Genomic DNA, 18856 nt, shown 5'->3' with positions numbered 1-18856 from the left:
TTAACCTGGAAAGATGGCTCAGTGGTTAAGAGCACTGACTGCTTCTCCAGAGGTCCTGAGTTCAATTCCCAGGAACCACATGGTGGCTCACAACCATCTGTAATGGGATCCGATGCCCTCTTCTGGTATGTCTGAAGATAGCAACGGTGTACTCATATACATTAAATAAATAAATAAATAAATAAATAAATAAATAAATAAATAAATAAATACATAAAATAATTAAGATTAGATTAAGGGCTGGAGCAATGGCTCAGTGGTTAAGAGCACTGACTGCTCTTCCAGAGGTCCTGAGTTCAATTCCCAGCAACCACATGATGCCTCACACTCATCTTTAATGAGATCTAATACCCTCTTCTGGTGTCTGTAGCTACAGTGTATTCATATACATAAATAAATAAATAAATCTTAAAAAAGAAAAAGAAAAGTCATTAAAGAAGACAAATTATCAGGTTTGAAAGAGTTAAAATTAAATCTTCACAGAACATACATGAAAGAAAGACACAGAAGGAGGGAAGTGTGTGAGAAGAGAGAGGCTCTAGTTCAGGCTATCTTTCAACTTTCTGTGTAAGTTGTGTAGTATAGGATGACTCTCAACTCCTAACCCTCTGCCTCATCCCACCTCACCACAGTGTTAGGTTATAAGCATGTACCACTATGCTAGGTATATTTAGTGCTGTGGGCTGGGACTGGACCCAGACATTCATCCATGTCAGACAAGCACTCTACCAATTGACCCATTTTTTATTAGCCTGAATAAAAAACATTTAACTATACAATCTCACAACTAGATAAAACACATTATTCAAAAGACACAACTCTCACACTTCCAACAGTAGACGTAGATAACACAAATGGTTCCTGTACCAATTAAAGCTGAATTTAAACTCAATCCCTTCCTGGCCCAAGTATTTTGAGTCCATTTAAAGAAGATGTACAGGCTGGGTACAGTGCAAAGCTCTAACTGCTGCACTCTGGAAGGGTAGCATCAGAATCAAGTCAGTCTCAGGTATACTTGAACTATATGAGACTGTCTCAAAAAGGGGGCCGGTGGGGGGAGATGCTTGCCTAACACACACAAAGCCCTGGACACAATGGTGCATACCTTTGGGAGGCAGAGGTAAGAGAATCAGAAATTCAAAGTAATCACCCACTAAATAATGAGTTCAAAAGCTGGCCTGATATGTGAAGATTGTCTCAAAGACAAATATAACCACCCCTCCTTGATTCTAGCTTCCCATGTGAACCTGTCTAACCACCAAATGCTGGCTACAATCTCAAGAGATGCTCTGTGACAACTCATCAAAATGCAAGTAGAACAAAAAGGAACAAAGGAAGCTCTGGTTCCCCAAGAGACTATGAACCCATTACAGCTTTTAATCATGGAACTAGTGCTCTACTCATTACAGCATTTCACAATTCCTCTGAGAGGCTAAGTTTCAAGAAAAATTATTTTGAAATAATTTCTAGCCCGTTGAGTTGCAAGATTACTACAAATGTCTCTCCTACACCCTTCACCCAGGCTTACCTATTAACAAGCCCCCATGTGTTTGTTCTGTGTCTCTTCTAAGCTATTCGGAAGGCGGCTATGAAACATTCCTGAACCCTAATATTTTGGCATGTACGATTTACAAAAAAGAACACTCCTTTTGGTGACAACACTGAGTAATTATCAAAATTGGAGAAAATATAATGTTCCCATGGTATTATGGCCTGGACTGGAATATAGTCCATACCCACAATTATCCCAATCTTCCCTTACACACTCGTGTGTGGCTTGCACTCCAGTTATCTGTCATGTCTCCTGAGTTTCTTGAGTCTGGAATTGCTCCTTGATCATCCATTACTTTCATGTCAGAACGTGAGTAAGTTTTGGAGAACCTGTTTTGTTGTGAAGGAAACACAGGTTCTCCTACGTCCTTCTAGGACACGGGTGGGGCAGTCCTTGTGGCTTTTCCACTTTAATTTTCCCACTCTTTGAAAGTCAGCACTCTATGGAGAGATACTTTGTAAATACCCTGCTCTTTGCTGTTTTTCAATGCTTCTGATCAAACCCAGGGTCCAAAAGACACATCACACACACTATACCACCGAGCTACATAGCCCCAGACAGTAATACCCAGTTGTTTAAATTTCCCACTGTTGACTTTTCCCAAATCATTTATAACTATGACAACTACAAAATGATGACCTTTCTAGCTTCACTGTTTATGGACTTACTCATCGCAACACAATTTGGCTTGAATTAGGTCTTTTGTCCTTCTAATATAAGTCATTTGGGGGAGTCATTCTTATATTACACAGTTATATTACAAGATTTATAGCCTTGTGTTTATTTTGACCCAGCTCTGTAATCAATTATTTGAAAGAGTATCAATTTGTCACTGTTATTATAAAGACTGACCCATGGAAAACCAACAATAAGAAATTTGAGGAACTTTGTCTCATTCCAGTGAGGAAAGGTTAGAAATTTAAGCCAATTTTTAAATTTAAGTTGTAATGCAGAAAAGCAAGTTACAAATAGAGGCTTGGAGTGAAAATGGCTATGAGTCCAACAGCTTAGTGCACATAGAGTGATGGAGCAAAAGCCTCCAATCACCAGAGCATCTGAAGGATTTGCTTTATCTCAAAACCCATCATTTAAGCTGACATAAATTCTAAATTGTCATGGCTAAAAATCAACTTTTACATTTCCCCCTGAAATCTCCCGTAGCCCAAGATGGCTACATTCTGAAACTGTAATCTACTTAGAAATTCAACTGCAGTACAGACCACTGAAACAGAATCAGAAAATCTGCCTTGTAAGTAAAACCAAGTTGTATAACTTTACCCTTCAAGTTTCTTTCAACTGCAGAACAAAATATGGTGGCATGAACTAAATTATTACTGAACATGACTTTTAGCCTTCTGAATTTCTATATGTCTTCAGAAATAAGAAAAACTAACATTTAAAATTTAAAAGAGATGTATAAGAATGGGTGTTTTGCCTGAATACAATGTGCATGCCTGTTGTCTTTCTGGGGTCAGAAAACTGGAGTTGTAGAAGGTTGTAAGCCACCAGGTGGTGCTGGGAATGATCCTGAGTCCTCTGAAGGAGGAACAGTGCTTTACACATTAAGACCAACCCAAGGACAAATCCTTTAGATGCATACAGGGGGAGATGCTTAAGATATTTTTCTTTCAAGGCAGAGTCTCATGTAGCAAGGCCGGTCTTGAACCCCTGATCCTCTTGCCTCTGCTTTCCAAATGCTGGGACGACAAGGCATGTACCTCACAATGAGCTAAGATACTTGTTTTTAATCTCTTACTTCATAGAGCCTCAGAACGCACCTTTCGCAGCATTCTGAGTCATCACTAGTGATTTAACATGATGATGGTGGCCACTCTGCCTGAGTCCTGACCACAGAGAGCTGAACACTTTCTACAGCAACTGGAAGTGGTAGCATTTCCCCAAATGGCAACTATCCAGAGGCCAACAGCTCTTCTCAGCCAATTTTACACCTCTTATTCACCTTTGGAGCCACAGTAGAACCAGATGTGAGCAGACCTAGAATATACTAAATAGTTTCTATTCCTTAGAATGTTCCTTTCAACTTCTTTTAAAACTCAAAGACAGTTTTAAAAAGAAACCCCCTGAGCAGGCAGGCAGTAAACCTCAGCACTAACTCAGAAATGCCAGACTCATGAGGACACAAGCCACTGCCTAAAACTTTTTTTTTTTTTTGTAGTTCATATGAAAGTCTGTGGAGTTAAATGTGTATTTAAACTCCTAAAAAGTAACAGCTCCTACCCATTGAACTGTAGCCTAGTAGAACCATCTCCAGTCTCCCCCATTTTCCTGGTTGGCCCCGTCTCCACTCTCCCAAAAGTCAACACGAGGCCAGACATGGTGCTGTATGACTCTACCCCCAATACTGATAAGGAAGAGCAATCAGATCTCTGTAAATTTGAGGCCAGCTTTTTTTTTTTTTCAATAATATTTTCTTTATTTACAAGTTAGAATCAAGAAAGAAAAGACAGTCTGGGGGCCAACTGGAGAGGTGACTAAAATCCCCAGGCCCCAAATGGAGTGGAAGTAAAAGGGAAGAGTAGAAAAAAAAGTCAATGTAAAAAAACAAAAAGAGCTCCCTCTTCTTCCCTCCCCATGGAGGCTGGAGGGCGGACCACGGCGCTACACCCCCAGCCTTACCACCTAGCTTAAATAAATTAAAACCTCAAAACAGGGCCCTTAGAAGTGAACAGGACAGCTGCAGCTCAGGGGGCTTGGTGCCAGGCATATGCCCACACCCACTCATACCCTTGCCCCACCCCCATCATCCTCAACAGGGACATCACACCCAACAGGGCTAGGAATTCAATCTTATTTTGTCCGTGTCCCTGCATTCCTCCCCACTGCAGAGCCAGCTCTCCTATGGAGGGGTGAGATGAAGAAGCGTCACAGCAAGGGAAAAGTGGGGAAGGGTGGTACAGGGGTCCGGTCCTGCGGAGCCTTCCTGCCCCATCTGGCCTGGCCCTTAGCCCGAGTCTGAATCGCTGGTGTCTGAAGAAGATGAGGACGAGGAGGAGGAGCTGGAGTCTGAGCTCGAACTAGAAGCACTGAGACGGGACACTGCCACTTGCTGTGCAGATGACTCTGTCTTCTCACTTTGAGGCCAGCTTCTTAACACTACTCAAGTACAGACTTTAAAACTTGTTAATCTGATGGGACAGTGTTTGGGAATAGCAACTTCTCTTCCAGAGAACCAGGGTTTGATTCCCAGCACCCACATGAGTTCACAAGCATTTGTAACTCTACTCCAAGGGATCCAACAATCTCCTCTGTCCTCCTCAGGGACCAGACACTCATTTGTTACACATACATACATATGCAGGCAAAATATACCTACACATTAAAAAAAGGGGGAGCTAATGTGAGGATGTGATATGACTCAGTGTGGGTCATGTGCACGAGGCCCTGAGCTCATTCTCTACAACACGCCCTCTTCCAGATATAAATCTTCTCAAATTACTAGAGAATAAATTTTATTATGCTTTTATGATACACAAAAATAAGCACTTTATTTCACAAAACTCAATCCTAGGGTTGAGCACTCTTTATATTTTAATTACCATACTACCTATCATATTAATAACATGCGCAGAGTGGAAAAGTTACAAGAGACACGCTGTCCCATGAGAATCTAACACTCTTTAATGACAGGGGTGTTGTCCAAAATAATTAGCCCTAGCCTATCTCCGAGATGGCTGGCAACGTTTCCCTTCCTGGAGTTCCGGACATCTCAATGTCTTCTCGTCTGCCACTGTTCAGGAAACCAAGTCCAAGAACCTCAACTGCTCCAAGGGCTAGGCCACAACGCATTCTGGTTCACAGTACAGATTCAAGCCCATCTGTTTTCGAATCAAAAACCGCATTGGAGTCGATTTTGTTCCATCACAGGCAACATAATGGGAGCAATATGCTCGTCTGGGATCTTCTCCCTTTCTCTGGGCAGTCTCGTGGATGTCATCTACTTATTTTTCAATTTCAGTGATTTTTTTTTCCTTAAAGTGATATCACTTCTTTAGGATCATATGAGACAAAATTCCTACTTACCTTAATCTTTTTTTAAGTTGTAAACTGTCATGGATGATCCTTTTGACAAATTCTAGTTCACCTCCCTCTGCCATGATCTCTGTGATGCCTCCTGTATTTACAGAACTAGGTGGAGGTCTTCGAGAATTCCGAGAGTTTACACCCTGAACAACAACAACAAAAGCCACCATCTTTGAATGTAATCTACTTATTATTGTGCTACACTGAGGATTTAAAAGAACACACAGCCAGTGGGGGCTGTAGTTTGGTGATAAAGCACTTGCCTAGCATGCGCAAGGCCCTGGGGATTAAATATAAAAACATTTACCTTTTATATAGCCCAATCTGTTGCTTTTCCTTTATGCTTTCTGTCTTGATACCATGGCCAGGAAATCTACCCAAAGATTAAATAAATATTTACTTATGTTTTCTTCTAATACTTTTATGGTTTTCTTTCTTATATTTAAGTATTTAATCCATCCTTACTTCACTTCATATGAAAAAAGTTAACTCAAATGCATCAATGACCTAAATCTAAAAGCTTAATCTATAAAACTCCCAAGAAGAAAACATAAAAGTAAATTTTCATTAACTTGGATTAGCCCATGGTTTCTTAGATGTAACATCAAAAAGCATAAGAATAACACAAAATAGATAAGTTTTATAAAAACTAAAAACAGTTTCACTATAAAGGATAACATGGAAAACTGAAGACAAACCACAGGATGAGAAAATGTTTGCAAATCATTATAATTAAAGGGACTCAGGTCTAGGATCTGAATACAGAGAGTCCTTAAAACAGTCAGTGGAGGGGTTGGGGATTTAGCTCAGTGGTAGAGCACTTGCCTAGCAAGCACAAGGCCCTGGGTTAGGTCCCCAGCTCCGAAAAAAAGAAAAAAGGAAAAAAAAAAAAAAAACAGTCAGTGGCTATACATACATGCATGCCTTTGATCCCAGCACTTGAGAGGTAGAGGAAAGAGGATCTCTGAGTTTGAGGCCAGCCTGGTCACAGAGAGTTCCAGGACAGCCAGGGATACAGAGAAACCCTGTTGGGGGTAGGGGTGGGGAGTCCTTAAAACTTAACAGGAAGAAAAGTAACCCAATTTAAAAATTGGCAAAGTGGAGGGTAACTGGCACAGGGCTTGCCTAGAATGTGCAAGGTCCCAGGGCTGCTAATAGCTCAGTGTAGAACTATAAGGGGCTGACTGGACCCTTACCCAGGTGAGGCAAAGTAATAAATGAAATCGTTCCAGGGCAGATGGCAAAGGGCCACTGAGCACAAGGAAGATGCTCACAGCCAGCCGTCAGGGAACACCACTCCACACTCACTGGGGTAGCACCAAAGCTACAGATGCCAACGCGTGCCGGGGAACCTCGCACTGGGCTGAAGCATAAGCAGCAGTCGATGTAGAAAACTCTGGCATGCCAGGCAAGCAACTTAAAACACCTACCTCAAATTTAAAAAGACAGCAAGATGAGAAGATATTTAGGGAGCTTGAAAAGCTGCTCGGCAGGTGAGAGCACCTGCTGCTCTCAGTACTGTGACCCCAAGTTTGGAAAGCCAAAGCCCTATCTATATATTTTGAATTTAGGCAAACAACACTTTTAACAAATGTTATTGTAGAACATGGTTATTTTTTCATAAATTTACACAAAAGCTAACTTTTTAATTATTTAAATTGTACTTCACTTTATTTTCTAATCAGGAATGTTAATATTTTAATAAATTACTGCACAAATTCCTGACTTTGTCCAAAAAAAAAAAAAAAAAACCAAACTTTTATTTTGAAGATTTATTTATTTTGGTCTGGGCATGATGGCATAATCATAGTGTTTGAAAAGAAGTCTGTGAATTCCAGCAGCCTGAATTATAAGACCTTGTCTAAAAAAAGCAATAATTTTCTAAAAAAAAAAAAAAAACCAACTTGTTATGTGTATAAGTGTTTGCACTCATGCCTGTGTACCACTGGTGCCCAGGGGCCAGACGCGGGTGCTGGAGCCCCTAGAGCTGATGTGATAAATGGGGCTGCCATGTGGGTGCTGGGAACTGAACCCAAACCCTCTGCAAGAGCAGCCAGTGCCTTAACTGCTGAGTCACTTCTGGTTCCCACACTGAATTTTTAAATATATTATGTTTTAGGTGTTACAGTGCTAAGGTTTGAAGCTAGGGCCTCTCACATACTAGGCAAACACTCTACCACTGAGATATATTCCTAGCCCTCTCTTTTAAATTTTGAGACAGGCTCTCACTCAATTGCTTCAGACAGGTTTAAACTTACTAAATTCAAACTAGTCTAGGACTTGCAATCCTGCCTCAGTCTCCCATGTACTGGGAATTACAGTTCTCCATACAACAGTTTATTCTATCCAGTAGATTTTGTTCAATGTCTAAAGGCAAATACATTTTCAACATTCAGCCATTTATCTACTACCAAATGACAAAAAAATAGCAATTTTTGTCCCTAGACTGACAAGCTCAGTTCGATTGTAGAAGTTCAAATTTTAGGGACTGGAGAGACGCCTCAGTGGTTAAGAACACAGGCCGCCCTTCCAAAGGACCTGGGTTCCAGTCCAGCACCCACGTGGAGGCTCACAACCATGAGACCTAGGGCTAGGCCCTGAAGGCTCTGAGCATACCTGTGGTGCAAACACCCACACAGGCAAAACACTCGTACACATAAATCATAAGTTTAAAGTTTAAAAATGGTAGCACAGACCTTTGACCCCAGTACTCAGAAGGCAGAGGCAGAGGCAGGCAGATCTCTGAGTTCTAGGCCAGCCTGATCTACAGAGTGAGATCCAGGACAACCAGGGATACACAGAGAAATCTTATCTCAAAAAAAAAAAAAAAAAAAAAAAGAAAGAAAAAAAAGTTGTAAGCCTAAGAAGAAATAGCAGAGAGCCAGGCTAGCGTCAAGAGGAAATTAGAAACAAAAGCCTTGGCGTTTATGATAGTATGAATTCCTTGACCAAACTGCTCCTTAAGCCTTATTAACTGGACTTCTCAGCTATGGGAAGTCCATCTGTACTGGGTTCATAAATGCCACAAACCAACAGCAATTTAAATTATACAGACTCTAAAGAAAAACCGCCTTCTGCTCTTATCTCTGCAGTGAGGTGAAGCTAGCTAAGTATTAGGTTAACTTTAAAGGTACTTTACCTTGGCTTCCAATTGGTTGGCAAAAAAGGGAGGGTTGCACATACAGAAGTCATAGACTATCTCAGACTCTTCCTTAAGCGCGTCCATCAGAAGTGTCTTCTGCGGCACTTTCACCACTGGGGAGAAACCGAGGACTGTTAGTTACTACTGATTTGTAATGTCTTAAGTAAGTGCACGGAACAATACCCAGCCAAGAAGGAAGACGACAAGAAAAAACAAAAAACAAAAAAACCTGAGAGGGGCTCAGCGGTAGAGCGAAGGCCCTGGGTTCGGTTCCCAGCTCCAGAAAAAAAAAAAAAAAAAAAAGAAAAGAAAAAAGAAAAAAACAAAAAAGAAGGACGATGACAGCAAGCCTGCATATAAAATACCTTCACTCTACTCCCGTGAGAGGCAGAGCCGCAGGAATGGAGAGTTAAACCTGATGCTTTAACCTTATTGATGTTCCTCTTAACAACACGTGTTAACACTACTAGGAAAAGTGTTCATTCTTTCTAAAGAGACATAGTAAAACTCAGCTTAATAAAACAAGAGGTTTCTCTCCTAAATTCCTCCTACTCTTGAGTTCTAACTTTTCTGCAATAAATTTTTGTTCATTCTACTAAAAACTAAACTAATTCTATTTTAAAAATCAATAACAAGGACTGGGGGAGCTCTCCCAGGACCCTTCTCAGTTCACTGCACCTACATGGTGTTCACAACTGCCTGAAACTCCAGTTCCAAAAAAGCCAATACCTCCCTCTGACATCTGAAGGCCTCAGGTAGCTGTGTGGTACACAGACATATATGCAGGAAAATATTCATTCACATAAAATAAATCTTTAAAAAATGAAAAACTGTGAACATAGGATGGTCATAAAATGATTACAAGGAAAAGCTGGACTAGTTCTAGCAAATATCTACACACTAAAATTAAAATATTATAATTTAGCAGGTAGTGGTGGCACATGGCTATAATCTGAGCACTTGTAGACAGAAGCAGGATAGAACTCAAGGCCAGTCTGGATCACAGACTAAGACCCTATTTTTTTTTCCCCCAGACAGTCTCACTCTGTAAAGCAGTTAGCCTCAAATTTGCAGAGATCTGCTTGTCTCTCAGCCCTAGTGCTGGGATTAAAGGAGTATGCCACCACACTCAGCTAGCTAACTATACATATACATACCCACCTACATACATACACATACACATATATATAAATAAAATTTTTTAAAAATAAAAAAGTGCCTGCCCCCCAAAAAATTAGCGCCCAGGAATTGGACAATGACTCATTCAGTAAAGTGCCTGACATATAAACATTAAGGACTTGAGTTTGAGCCCTAACACTCACATAAAAACTGGGCATGACAGCACACGAGTGTAACCTCAATACTACAAAGACAGAAAAGAAAGGATCCCCCTGAGGCTAGCTGGCCAGGCAATCTCGCTGAGTCATTGAGCTCCAGGTTCAGTGTAAGACCCTGCCTCAAAAACACAGCGAAGGGGCTGTAGATGTGGCTTAATGGTTAAGAGAATTAACTGCTGTTCCAGAGAACCTGGTTTCTATTCCAGTCACACGACAGCTAACAACCACCATAACTTCAGTCCCAGGGGAGCTGACTAAATACCTTCTTTTGGCCTCTGCAGGCAGTGCCTATACACAGTGGTGCAAAGAGACACACTGGCAGAGATAACACTCACGCAGAAACTATTTAAAATAATAATGTAGAAAGTGATTGAAGAACACTCTGATGAAGACTTCTGAAGGCTTCCAAAGGCACATGCACATGTGCACCCACTCATACACAAAAATTAATGACTAAGTTACGTTATCAATACCTATTCTTCATTTTTCATGGTAGCTATGGTCTATGAAGTTGCCATGAACACTGAAGTAGCAAAGACAGATTCCTATGGGAAGCACAGGACACGTAGAGTTTCTGCAAGCCTCTTAGATACATAACCTCATCTGTGGTGTGTTTCCTTAAAGAGAATTGATTTAACATACATTGTTGGTCAGGTGTAGTGGTACAAGCCTTTAATCAAGGCAGATCTCTATGAGTTTGAAACTAGCTGGTCCACACTGAGATTTACAGGCTAGCTAAGGCTACAGAGTGAAACCCTGTGTTCAAAAAAAGGGAGGGGGGACCTTAGAAAAATAGCTCAGTGGTTAAGAACACTGGCAGAGCACTACTGTCTGTAACCCCAGTTTTAGGAAATCTGACCCAGTCTTCTGGCCTCTTTGAACAATAGGTACACATGTGGCACAGACATACATACAGGTTAAATACCAATACATACACAATGTTTTAATTTAAAAATCAAAAACATATATTCTGCTGACTCACTGTAACTCATCTAAGTGAAATGTACTGTCTCCATTATGCATAGAAATACAAGACTCAGCATTGTCTAGGGTCGTTTGAAGTAGCAAGGTCCCTAAGAAACAGCATAAAAATGCACTCAATGAACTAGCGCTAGAAAGAAAACACATGAAGGCAGACTACAACACTGTCAACCTCAACTGGAAACACAAAGCAGAGGAAGGACTAGCCCACCCCTCTGGTGGAGAGAGGACCACTTCTATAAGCCTTTCTCTAACCTGTGCGCACACGCTGTTGCAGCTGTGTGCCCAGCCTAACACAAAGGAACTGATGAGGAAAGAGAGGGAAAAGAAAAAAACAAAATAAGACTAGACATAAAACCACTTCCAAATTTTAGCTACTAACAAACTGATTCTAAAGTTTAGACAGAGCTCATGACTGAATGGAGAGGAAAGGGACCATCCCTTGTTAGCATAATGAGCAGGAAGCACTTTATACTGTTAAAGCATAGTTTAAACTCGTTATTAGTGCTCATAAGTCATCATGATTTCTAACTGCTTTTGTTTGTAGTACTTCAGGTTGAACCTCACAAATACAAGGCAAGTGCTCTACCAAGGAACTAAATCCCCAGCCCTTTTCATTTTGAGGCGGGGCCTCACTAAGTGCACAAACTGATCTTGAACTCCACTGATAGACCAGGTGAACTGTAAATTATAGATCCTCACGCCTCAGTCTCCCAGGTGTCACTAGACCTACCTTAAATTTATACAGAAAGTATACCTGATGTTCATTCCCCAGCAAACAATCAAAGAGGGCAGGAAATGAGGTTCTTTTTTTTTTTTTTTTTTTTTTTGCAGAGCTGGGGACCGAACCCAGGGCCTTGCGCTTCCTAGGCAAGCGCTCTACCACTGAGCTAAATCCCCAACCGCGAGGTTCTGTAACTCAAGTGCCAGCTGCTACAGGACTCTCCATAGCTACCTTGAGGACTTGCCAGAACTGTATTCCACAGATACAGTAAGAAAATTACAACTATTAGTAGTTGCCTCAGCTCTGCAGGCATAGCCATAGGCAGGGCTATTGAAACAGTTTATGTCAGACATATACTGTGTTGTCACCATCCTTGATGAAATGTAGGCCAGAGCTTCTTAAAATCTTAATGCTCGGCTGGGGATTTAGCTCAGTGGTAGAGCGCTTACCTAGGAAGCGCAAGGCCCTGGGTTCGGTCCCCAGCTCCGAAAAAAAGAACCCAAAAAAAAAAAAAAAAAAAAAAAAAAAATCTTAATGCTCATGACCCCCTGTGCCTGAGACTTTCTTATGTAACTCTGGGTTACATAATGTTGCAAATGCAAGCCCTGGTCTGTAAGTTCTGGACAGCTGTCAAGTTGTCAGGCTATCAGACCACTGGGCTATGACTTGTCACAATGGCTGGTGAGGATGGACTAAGGACTTCTAAAAGCCAGCTGAAGACCACAGGTTTTCACATATAGCCTGCAGAGGGACATTAGAGGACATACCTGCTGCTGCTCCTACCAGCTACTTCTCCTCTTACTGCTGCCCAACTTGGGAGGGAAACAAAGTTGCCCAACAGCAGCCTGAGCCTTCCTTGTCTGCCACTGACCTCTATCTAGTTGCAGCAAAGAACCCAGCAGTTGATTTACGTATAAAGATCCCAGGTCTCAGGGCAATCTATACTTCACGGCACAGATTTGAGAGAAAAGCTGCATTGAAAAGAAATGTCTGGGACTGGAGAGATGGCTCAGCGATTAAGAGCACGGACTGCTCTTCCAGAGGTTCTGAGTTCAATTCCCAGCAACCACAAGGTGGCTCACAACCATCTGTAATGGGATCTGATGCCCTCTTCTGGTGTGTCTGAAGAGAGCAACAGTGTACTCACACATAAAATAAATAAACCTTTAAAATATATACCAAAACCAATTAAGAATATATAGAAAAATAATATGATTAAAATGATTTCATAGCTGGATATGGTAGTATATGCCTTAATATTTGTTTTTAACTTATGTGGGAGAGTCCTTTGTGTATACAGATGTATATCATATGCATGTCTATTGCCCCAAGAAGCCAGAGGTATTAGATCTCCAGGAATTAAAGAGTTACAGACCACTGTGAACCACCATGTGAATGCTTCAAGTAGTAAGTACTCTTAACTCCTGAACCATCTTTTTAGCCTCAACATAACTAATTTTTAAAAACTACCCCCCCCAAAATTATGGAACTAAATTAGGTGTGATATTTTGAATAAGAATGTCATTCTTGGGGTTGGGGATTTAGCTCAGTGGTAGAGCGCTTGCCTAGTAAGCGCAAGGCCCTGGGTTCGGTCCCCAGCTCCGAAAAAAAGAAAAAGAAAAGAAAAAAAAAATGTCATTCTCAGGCTGGAGAGATGGCTCAGCGGTTAAGAGCACCCACTGCTCTTCCAGAGGTCCTGAGTTCAATTCCCAGCAACCACATGGTAGCTCACAACCATCTGTAATGGGGTTGGGTGTGTCTGAAGACAGCTACAGTGTGCTTAGGGAGGTGTGGTCTTGTTGGAGGATGAAGGTCACTGAGGGCGGGCTTTGAGGTTTCAAAACAACCACTGTGGGTGTTTTCTCAAAATGCTGCTCCAGCACCATGCCTGCCTGCCTGCCTGCCACCATGATGGTCATGAACCTTCTGAAACTACACAGCTTTCTTCCATAAGCTGGCTTGGTCAGTGTCTTACAACAGCAATAGAACAGTAACCAAAGCAAAAGGCAAATCCACAAAATCATGATAGAGAAATAATAAGGATCAACTTTACTATATTCCTTCCTTTGATTTTGGAATCAAAATCATTACATTAGATTATTTAAAGTTTGAAGTATACACACTTCGGCAAAAGATAACAAGCCAGGTGTGGTGGCACTCGTCTGTAATTCCAGCATCCAGGACCAGAGGCAGCGGATCACTATGAGTTCATTGTCAGCCTGGCCTAGAAAGTGAGTTCCAGAGCAGCCAGAGCTGCAGAGACTCTTGTCTCAAATAAACAAAACCCCACAGAAGATAATAATAGTGCACGTTATAGTAAAGAACCTTTAACAAACACAGCTTAATGGGCTATTTATGTAGAGGAGCCAACCTTTGATGAGATCAGACAGGTTATTCTGCTCTACATTTTTCTTGGCATAATTGAAGCACATGTCGTCCACTTCTGTGGCCAGGAAATACCAGCCATTTAAGGTTGCTCCAAGTAAGGGATAGATGCAGGACGCCCCAGTACCTAGAAAATAAAAGTCCAAAGGACACCCCACGTGAGAAGAGAAGGTGAGAACAATAAAACCCCCTTTCTTCCTAAGAATTCTTTCAGGTTTCCACAGCTTCACTCACAAGCGGCTCCTAGGCTCCCTCCTCACTTCGCACACCTCAAACCCAGCCTCCCTGGAGGACAGAAACCTCCATGCCCCACTCTTGTGTGCTATGTGTAAAATGAAGTGCGGGTAACTGAAGGACCAGAAACACAACGTAATAACCTAAAATGGCCAAAACACTTCATTTTGTAAAATTCAGTTAACTCATAAAGTCTTTACATTCCATACAAGATTGAATTTCCTGGGCTGGAGAGATGATTCAGAGCACTGACTGCTCTTCTAAAGGTCCTGAGTTCAAATCCCAGCAAACACATAGAAGCTCACAATCATTTGTAATGGGATCTGATGCCCTCTTCTGGTGTGTCTGAAGACAGCTACAGTGTACTCATATATAATAAATAAATAAATCTTAAAAAAAATACTTGTTAAAACACCACAGTGTCTCACAGCAAATCAGTGTAGTGGCACATGCCTGTAATTCTAACACTTGGGAAGCAGATGCAAGGAGACTGAGTTTGAGACCCTGTCTCAAAGGAGGAAAACAAACAAAACATGTTTTTTGGATAACATGCATGTGTCCAGTTCCCGGTGGTTGTGTAGAATGTCAGTCATGTCAGGCACCAGCCCTAGCACAGGTACAAGAGACATACTGAGAAGCCAAAGCTTCATGAAAAACAACAACAAACAAACAAACAATCAGCGTCCACAGCTAGTATTTGTTCCTAAATTTGCACATAGGGCCTCTAACCCTGGACTGCTCTACTTCCCCCCTACCCCACAGATGCTGCTTTTACAATCACTAACAAATTCTGACCAATTAGATCCCAATGAATATACCCAGGGAAGGAAAGGTAGGGTTTCTCCTGATAGCTACAACCTGGACCCACCACTCCAAAGCCTCTTCTCCTGGTTCCACTGTAGCTCTGCAGGGTCTGGAGGTGCTTCCTCAAACCCTCGTGCCCCATCACTTCCTCATTGCACACTCGTAACAGGCTAGGAAACAGAGTGCAAAGGAAACAAACGCTGCACTACTTATCCTCTTTCCCAGCCATGCTGTCTCCTGGCTCTGATGCTGTCAGGAAAACATGTCCTTGGGGATTTGGGAGGTACAAGGAAGAGAATATCCAGGTCCCTCAGAGTAACAACTGTTCAGATTTGGGCATCCCAGAAAACTAGAGTCATTTAGAATGTTTTGGAAAAGTATGGAGAATTATCCAAAAAAAAAAAGGGGGGGGGGGGGCTTCCTCATCTTGAAGGGAAAATATCCAGGTAAAAGAGCCATCCCCCTACCCTTCTAAAACTGTCCCTCAATCCTAAAGACCAAGAAACTTGAGTTCTAAAATTCTGACATCCTCAGAAAACCAAATGACATTTTAAATGGGTAATAATCCTTATAATGATAAATAAAAATGGAAAGCAGAGTCATAGAATTAGAGCAACTTGATGGGAGTCTGGGGGAAGAATTTATATAGAATCATAATTAGAAAGAACATGATTTCAGCAGGCATTGCCCCTTGTGAAGAGCTAAAATCCATTAACCTCATATATCCCCAAGTGTTACTTTAGTGGGTTTGGGGCATAATTAAAATGCAATTAGCACCTAATAGGCTAGAGTCCCTTTCCCCTACTTCCTTCCCCACTTCTGGTCTCACTGCATCGCCCAGGCCAGCATTGGCCTGAAACTTGCTATCCTCCCACTGCCATAACCCAAGTGCTAGGATCACAAACACCTGCCACCATACTTTTCAAGTCAAGCATTTAGCTTCCTGGGACACATCAGCCATCTTCTAACATGAACATAAATAACTGAACTCCACCAGGTCTCCAGTGCTTAGCTCACATGAAGTACTCAGAATGTAAATGTTTAAAGAATAATGCCTTAAGGCTGGAGATGGTTCGGTGGTTAAGAGCACTGACTGCTCTTCCAGAGGTCCTGAGTTCAATTCCCAGCAACCACATGGTGACTCACAACCATCTGTAATGAGATCTAATGCCCTCCTCTGCTGTGTCTGAAGATAGTGACAGTGTGTGTGTGTGTGTGTGTAAAATAATTATTTTAGAAAAAAAAGAAAAAAAAAAAAAAGAATTAGGCCTGGAGAGACTATTGTAATTACAGTTTGTAGTCTAGTAGCAAATAAAAAATAAAAAATATTAACCATGTATTAAAACCAAGAAGGTAATCTTTCTTAGGTTTTAAGGTCAGAGAAAGCTTTTATGGAGAAAGCAGACTTGAATTGATAAATGTAATATCAATGAGAGAAGTTTGAGGCACAGGAAATAACGTATAAAAAGGTCTGGTGGTCTACAAGACAAGTGTGGAAAACAAAAGAAACATAACATTAAGTGGGACTTCAAGAACAGAGTAAAGACCAGACAATGGAAATTCTGAGGTCGAACCTTTAACGCCAGCATGTGGGAGCAGAGGCAGGGCTATAGTCCGCTCTACATAGCTGGTTCCAGCACAGTCAGGACGTCTGGATGGGGGTGCACTTTATAACTTGGTAGTTGGCACATGTCTTTAATCCTATAATCCTAGCACTCAGTAGGCAGAGAGGCAGATCTCTATGCCTGATCTACAGAGCTAGTTGCAGGACACCACGGCTACACAGTCTTAAAACACCACCATCACCATCACCACCATTATCATCATCATCATCATAAAATAATAAAGTTTAATTAAAAATTATTTAATAACAGAGCAGAAAATGCCCAACAAACAGATGCTAAGGTAAAAACTTGAAAGCTATGTTAACAAGGACCTCTTTTTCCTTCCACACTTCACTTACCCCTTGCTACCTAACTTACCTGGACATCCCCTCTCAAGAGAAACCACTGTCAGAAATCTCCTTGTGCACCAAGTAAAAGCTTCTTGCAGTTAACACTGGAAGAGCTTTAGAGTCTGACAATGTAAACCTATGGAAGGAAGAACCACCTACCTATGTCAATTCCTCTTCGGAGAGTAGTTTTGTCAGAATCCTGGTGACCAATCAGATCTTCTACCCAGTGAATATAGTTAAGTCTCAAGGGGACTGTGGGAATTAGTCTCTCCAAAGGAATATCAATAGAAAGTCCAAAGTCCTCTCTCAGGAGAGTACAAGTCAGAGCTCTGACTGCTTCAGGGTCTTTGAAATTAAGACTGAGGAGTAGAGAAAAAGAACACAAACTGATTAATATGCACCCTGAGGTACACTAGCATCTTTGCCATATCAAACAGCTATACCAGGGACCCAATGCCCATTTGAATTTCCTAAAGAAATCACACATGAAAAGTTACATTCAGCGTAGGACACAGCAGACACACAGGGGTACTTGAGACCCTCACAGCCTATGAAAAGCAATAGTTGTCCACAGAAAGACGGCCTCCATGCATGAAGCACAGGGTTTCAGAGTGCTGTTCCAATCCCTGTCTGGTTTGTCTTAGACAGACCCTGGACAAGCCTTGGGCCTGCCTGGCACTTTTCTCAGCCGTTAAGGTAGGAAGGAGTTCCAATACCAATGCCAATAACAGTCTCTGAAAAGAATACAGCTCTTGATACATAGTAAGTGCTTTACGAACTCTGGGTTTTGGGTTTTTTTTGTTTGTTTTGTTTTGTTTTTTTTTAGCTATCAGCATCATTGACACCAACATATTCAAACACACTCAAAAATTGGGGAGGGGGGTCCAGCCAGGTCATTTTGGGGAATACCTTTGATCTCAACATTCGGTAAGCAGAGGCAGGTGGATCTCGAGTTCGAGGCTAGCCTGGTTCAGAGACTGAGTTCCAGGACAGCCGAAAGTATACCAGGAAATGCTGCCTCAAAAAAAAAAAAAAAAAAAAAAAAAAAAAAGGCCAAAAGTGGTGGCATACACATTTACTCTCCCTACTTAGGAGGCAGAAGCAGGCCTGTTAGGTTAGAGACCAGCCTGGTCTACATACCAAGTTCCAGAGCCCAGCCAAAAAAGAGACCTCACCTTAACAAAATATTCTATTTTACTCCTATGGAACCAATCAAGTTTATTAAAAGGGTGGGCTAATGCCATCTTCAATGACAGAAATAGAATTCAATCCTACACATTGAATAATCTATATTCAAGTAAAAAATAAACATATTCACACCCTATTCCAATATACTGGCTGATCTAATATCCCATCATACTATGTGTAAAGTCTTAAGTTCTCAAATGTAAAACTTTAGAAATTAAAGGAACCTAAAAACCTAGAGGCTCCTTCCAAAACAAAGTTTGAAAGCATTTTCTCAAGAGCATAACCAGTAACTTAATTACGATCTTACAACTTGTCAGTGGTACTCTGCAGCCCACCTGTGAAAATCCAGGGTTACATATCTAGGAAATTTATCAGGAATAGCTTTCAAAATAACAATTCAGGGAAAGAAACATTAACTAATCAAATGACAGAAGGTCTTTCTTTATACCTGTGAACAAAACAATTGTTAGTTCATGGCTGAGTAGCCATTAACGGACCATGTTCCGATATAGCA

At 41.3% G+C, this 18856-nt stretch overlaps 1 protein-coding gene across 4 annotated transcripts in view; it reads right to left on the bottom strand.

Moving 5' to 3' along the window:
- The window catches only part of Mettl16 (methyltransferase 16, RNA N6-adenosine), a 46122-nt gene that overhangs the window by 15294 nt on the left and 11972 nt on the right, over positions 1-18856 (bottom strand). For 3 of the 4 annotated variants that reach the window (NM_001402033.1, XM_056984671.2, XM_056984673.2), the window contains 4 exons: positions 17314-17513; positions 14149-14289; positions 8733-8848; positions 5594-5736 (listed from right to left, as the gene is read on the bottom strand). In NM_001402033.1, the coding sequence (NP_001388962.1) occupies positions 5594-5736; positions 8733-8848; positions 14149-14289; positions 17314-17513 (600 nt within the window). Of the gene's footprint in view, positions 1-5593; positions 5737-5900; positions 5967-8732; positions 8849-14148; positions 14290-17313; positions 17514-18856 lie in introns of those variants that run through there. The other variant, XM_056984675.2, reaches the window with a different exon arrangement.

Source organism: Rattus norvegicus, chromosome 10, assembly GCF_036323735.1.
Source record: "Rattus norvegicus strain BN/NHsdMcwi chromosome 10, GRCr8, whole genome shotgun sequence".
In the NCBI taxonomy this organism is placed as follows: domain Eukaryota; kingdom Metazoa; phylum Chordata; class Mammalia; order Rodentia; family Muridae; genus Rattus; species Rattus norvegicus.
This window is presented reverse-complemented; position numbering and strand designations above follow the sequence as displayed.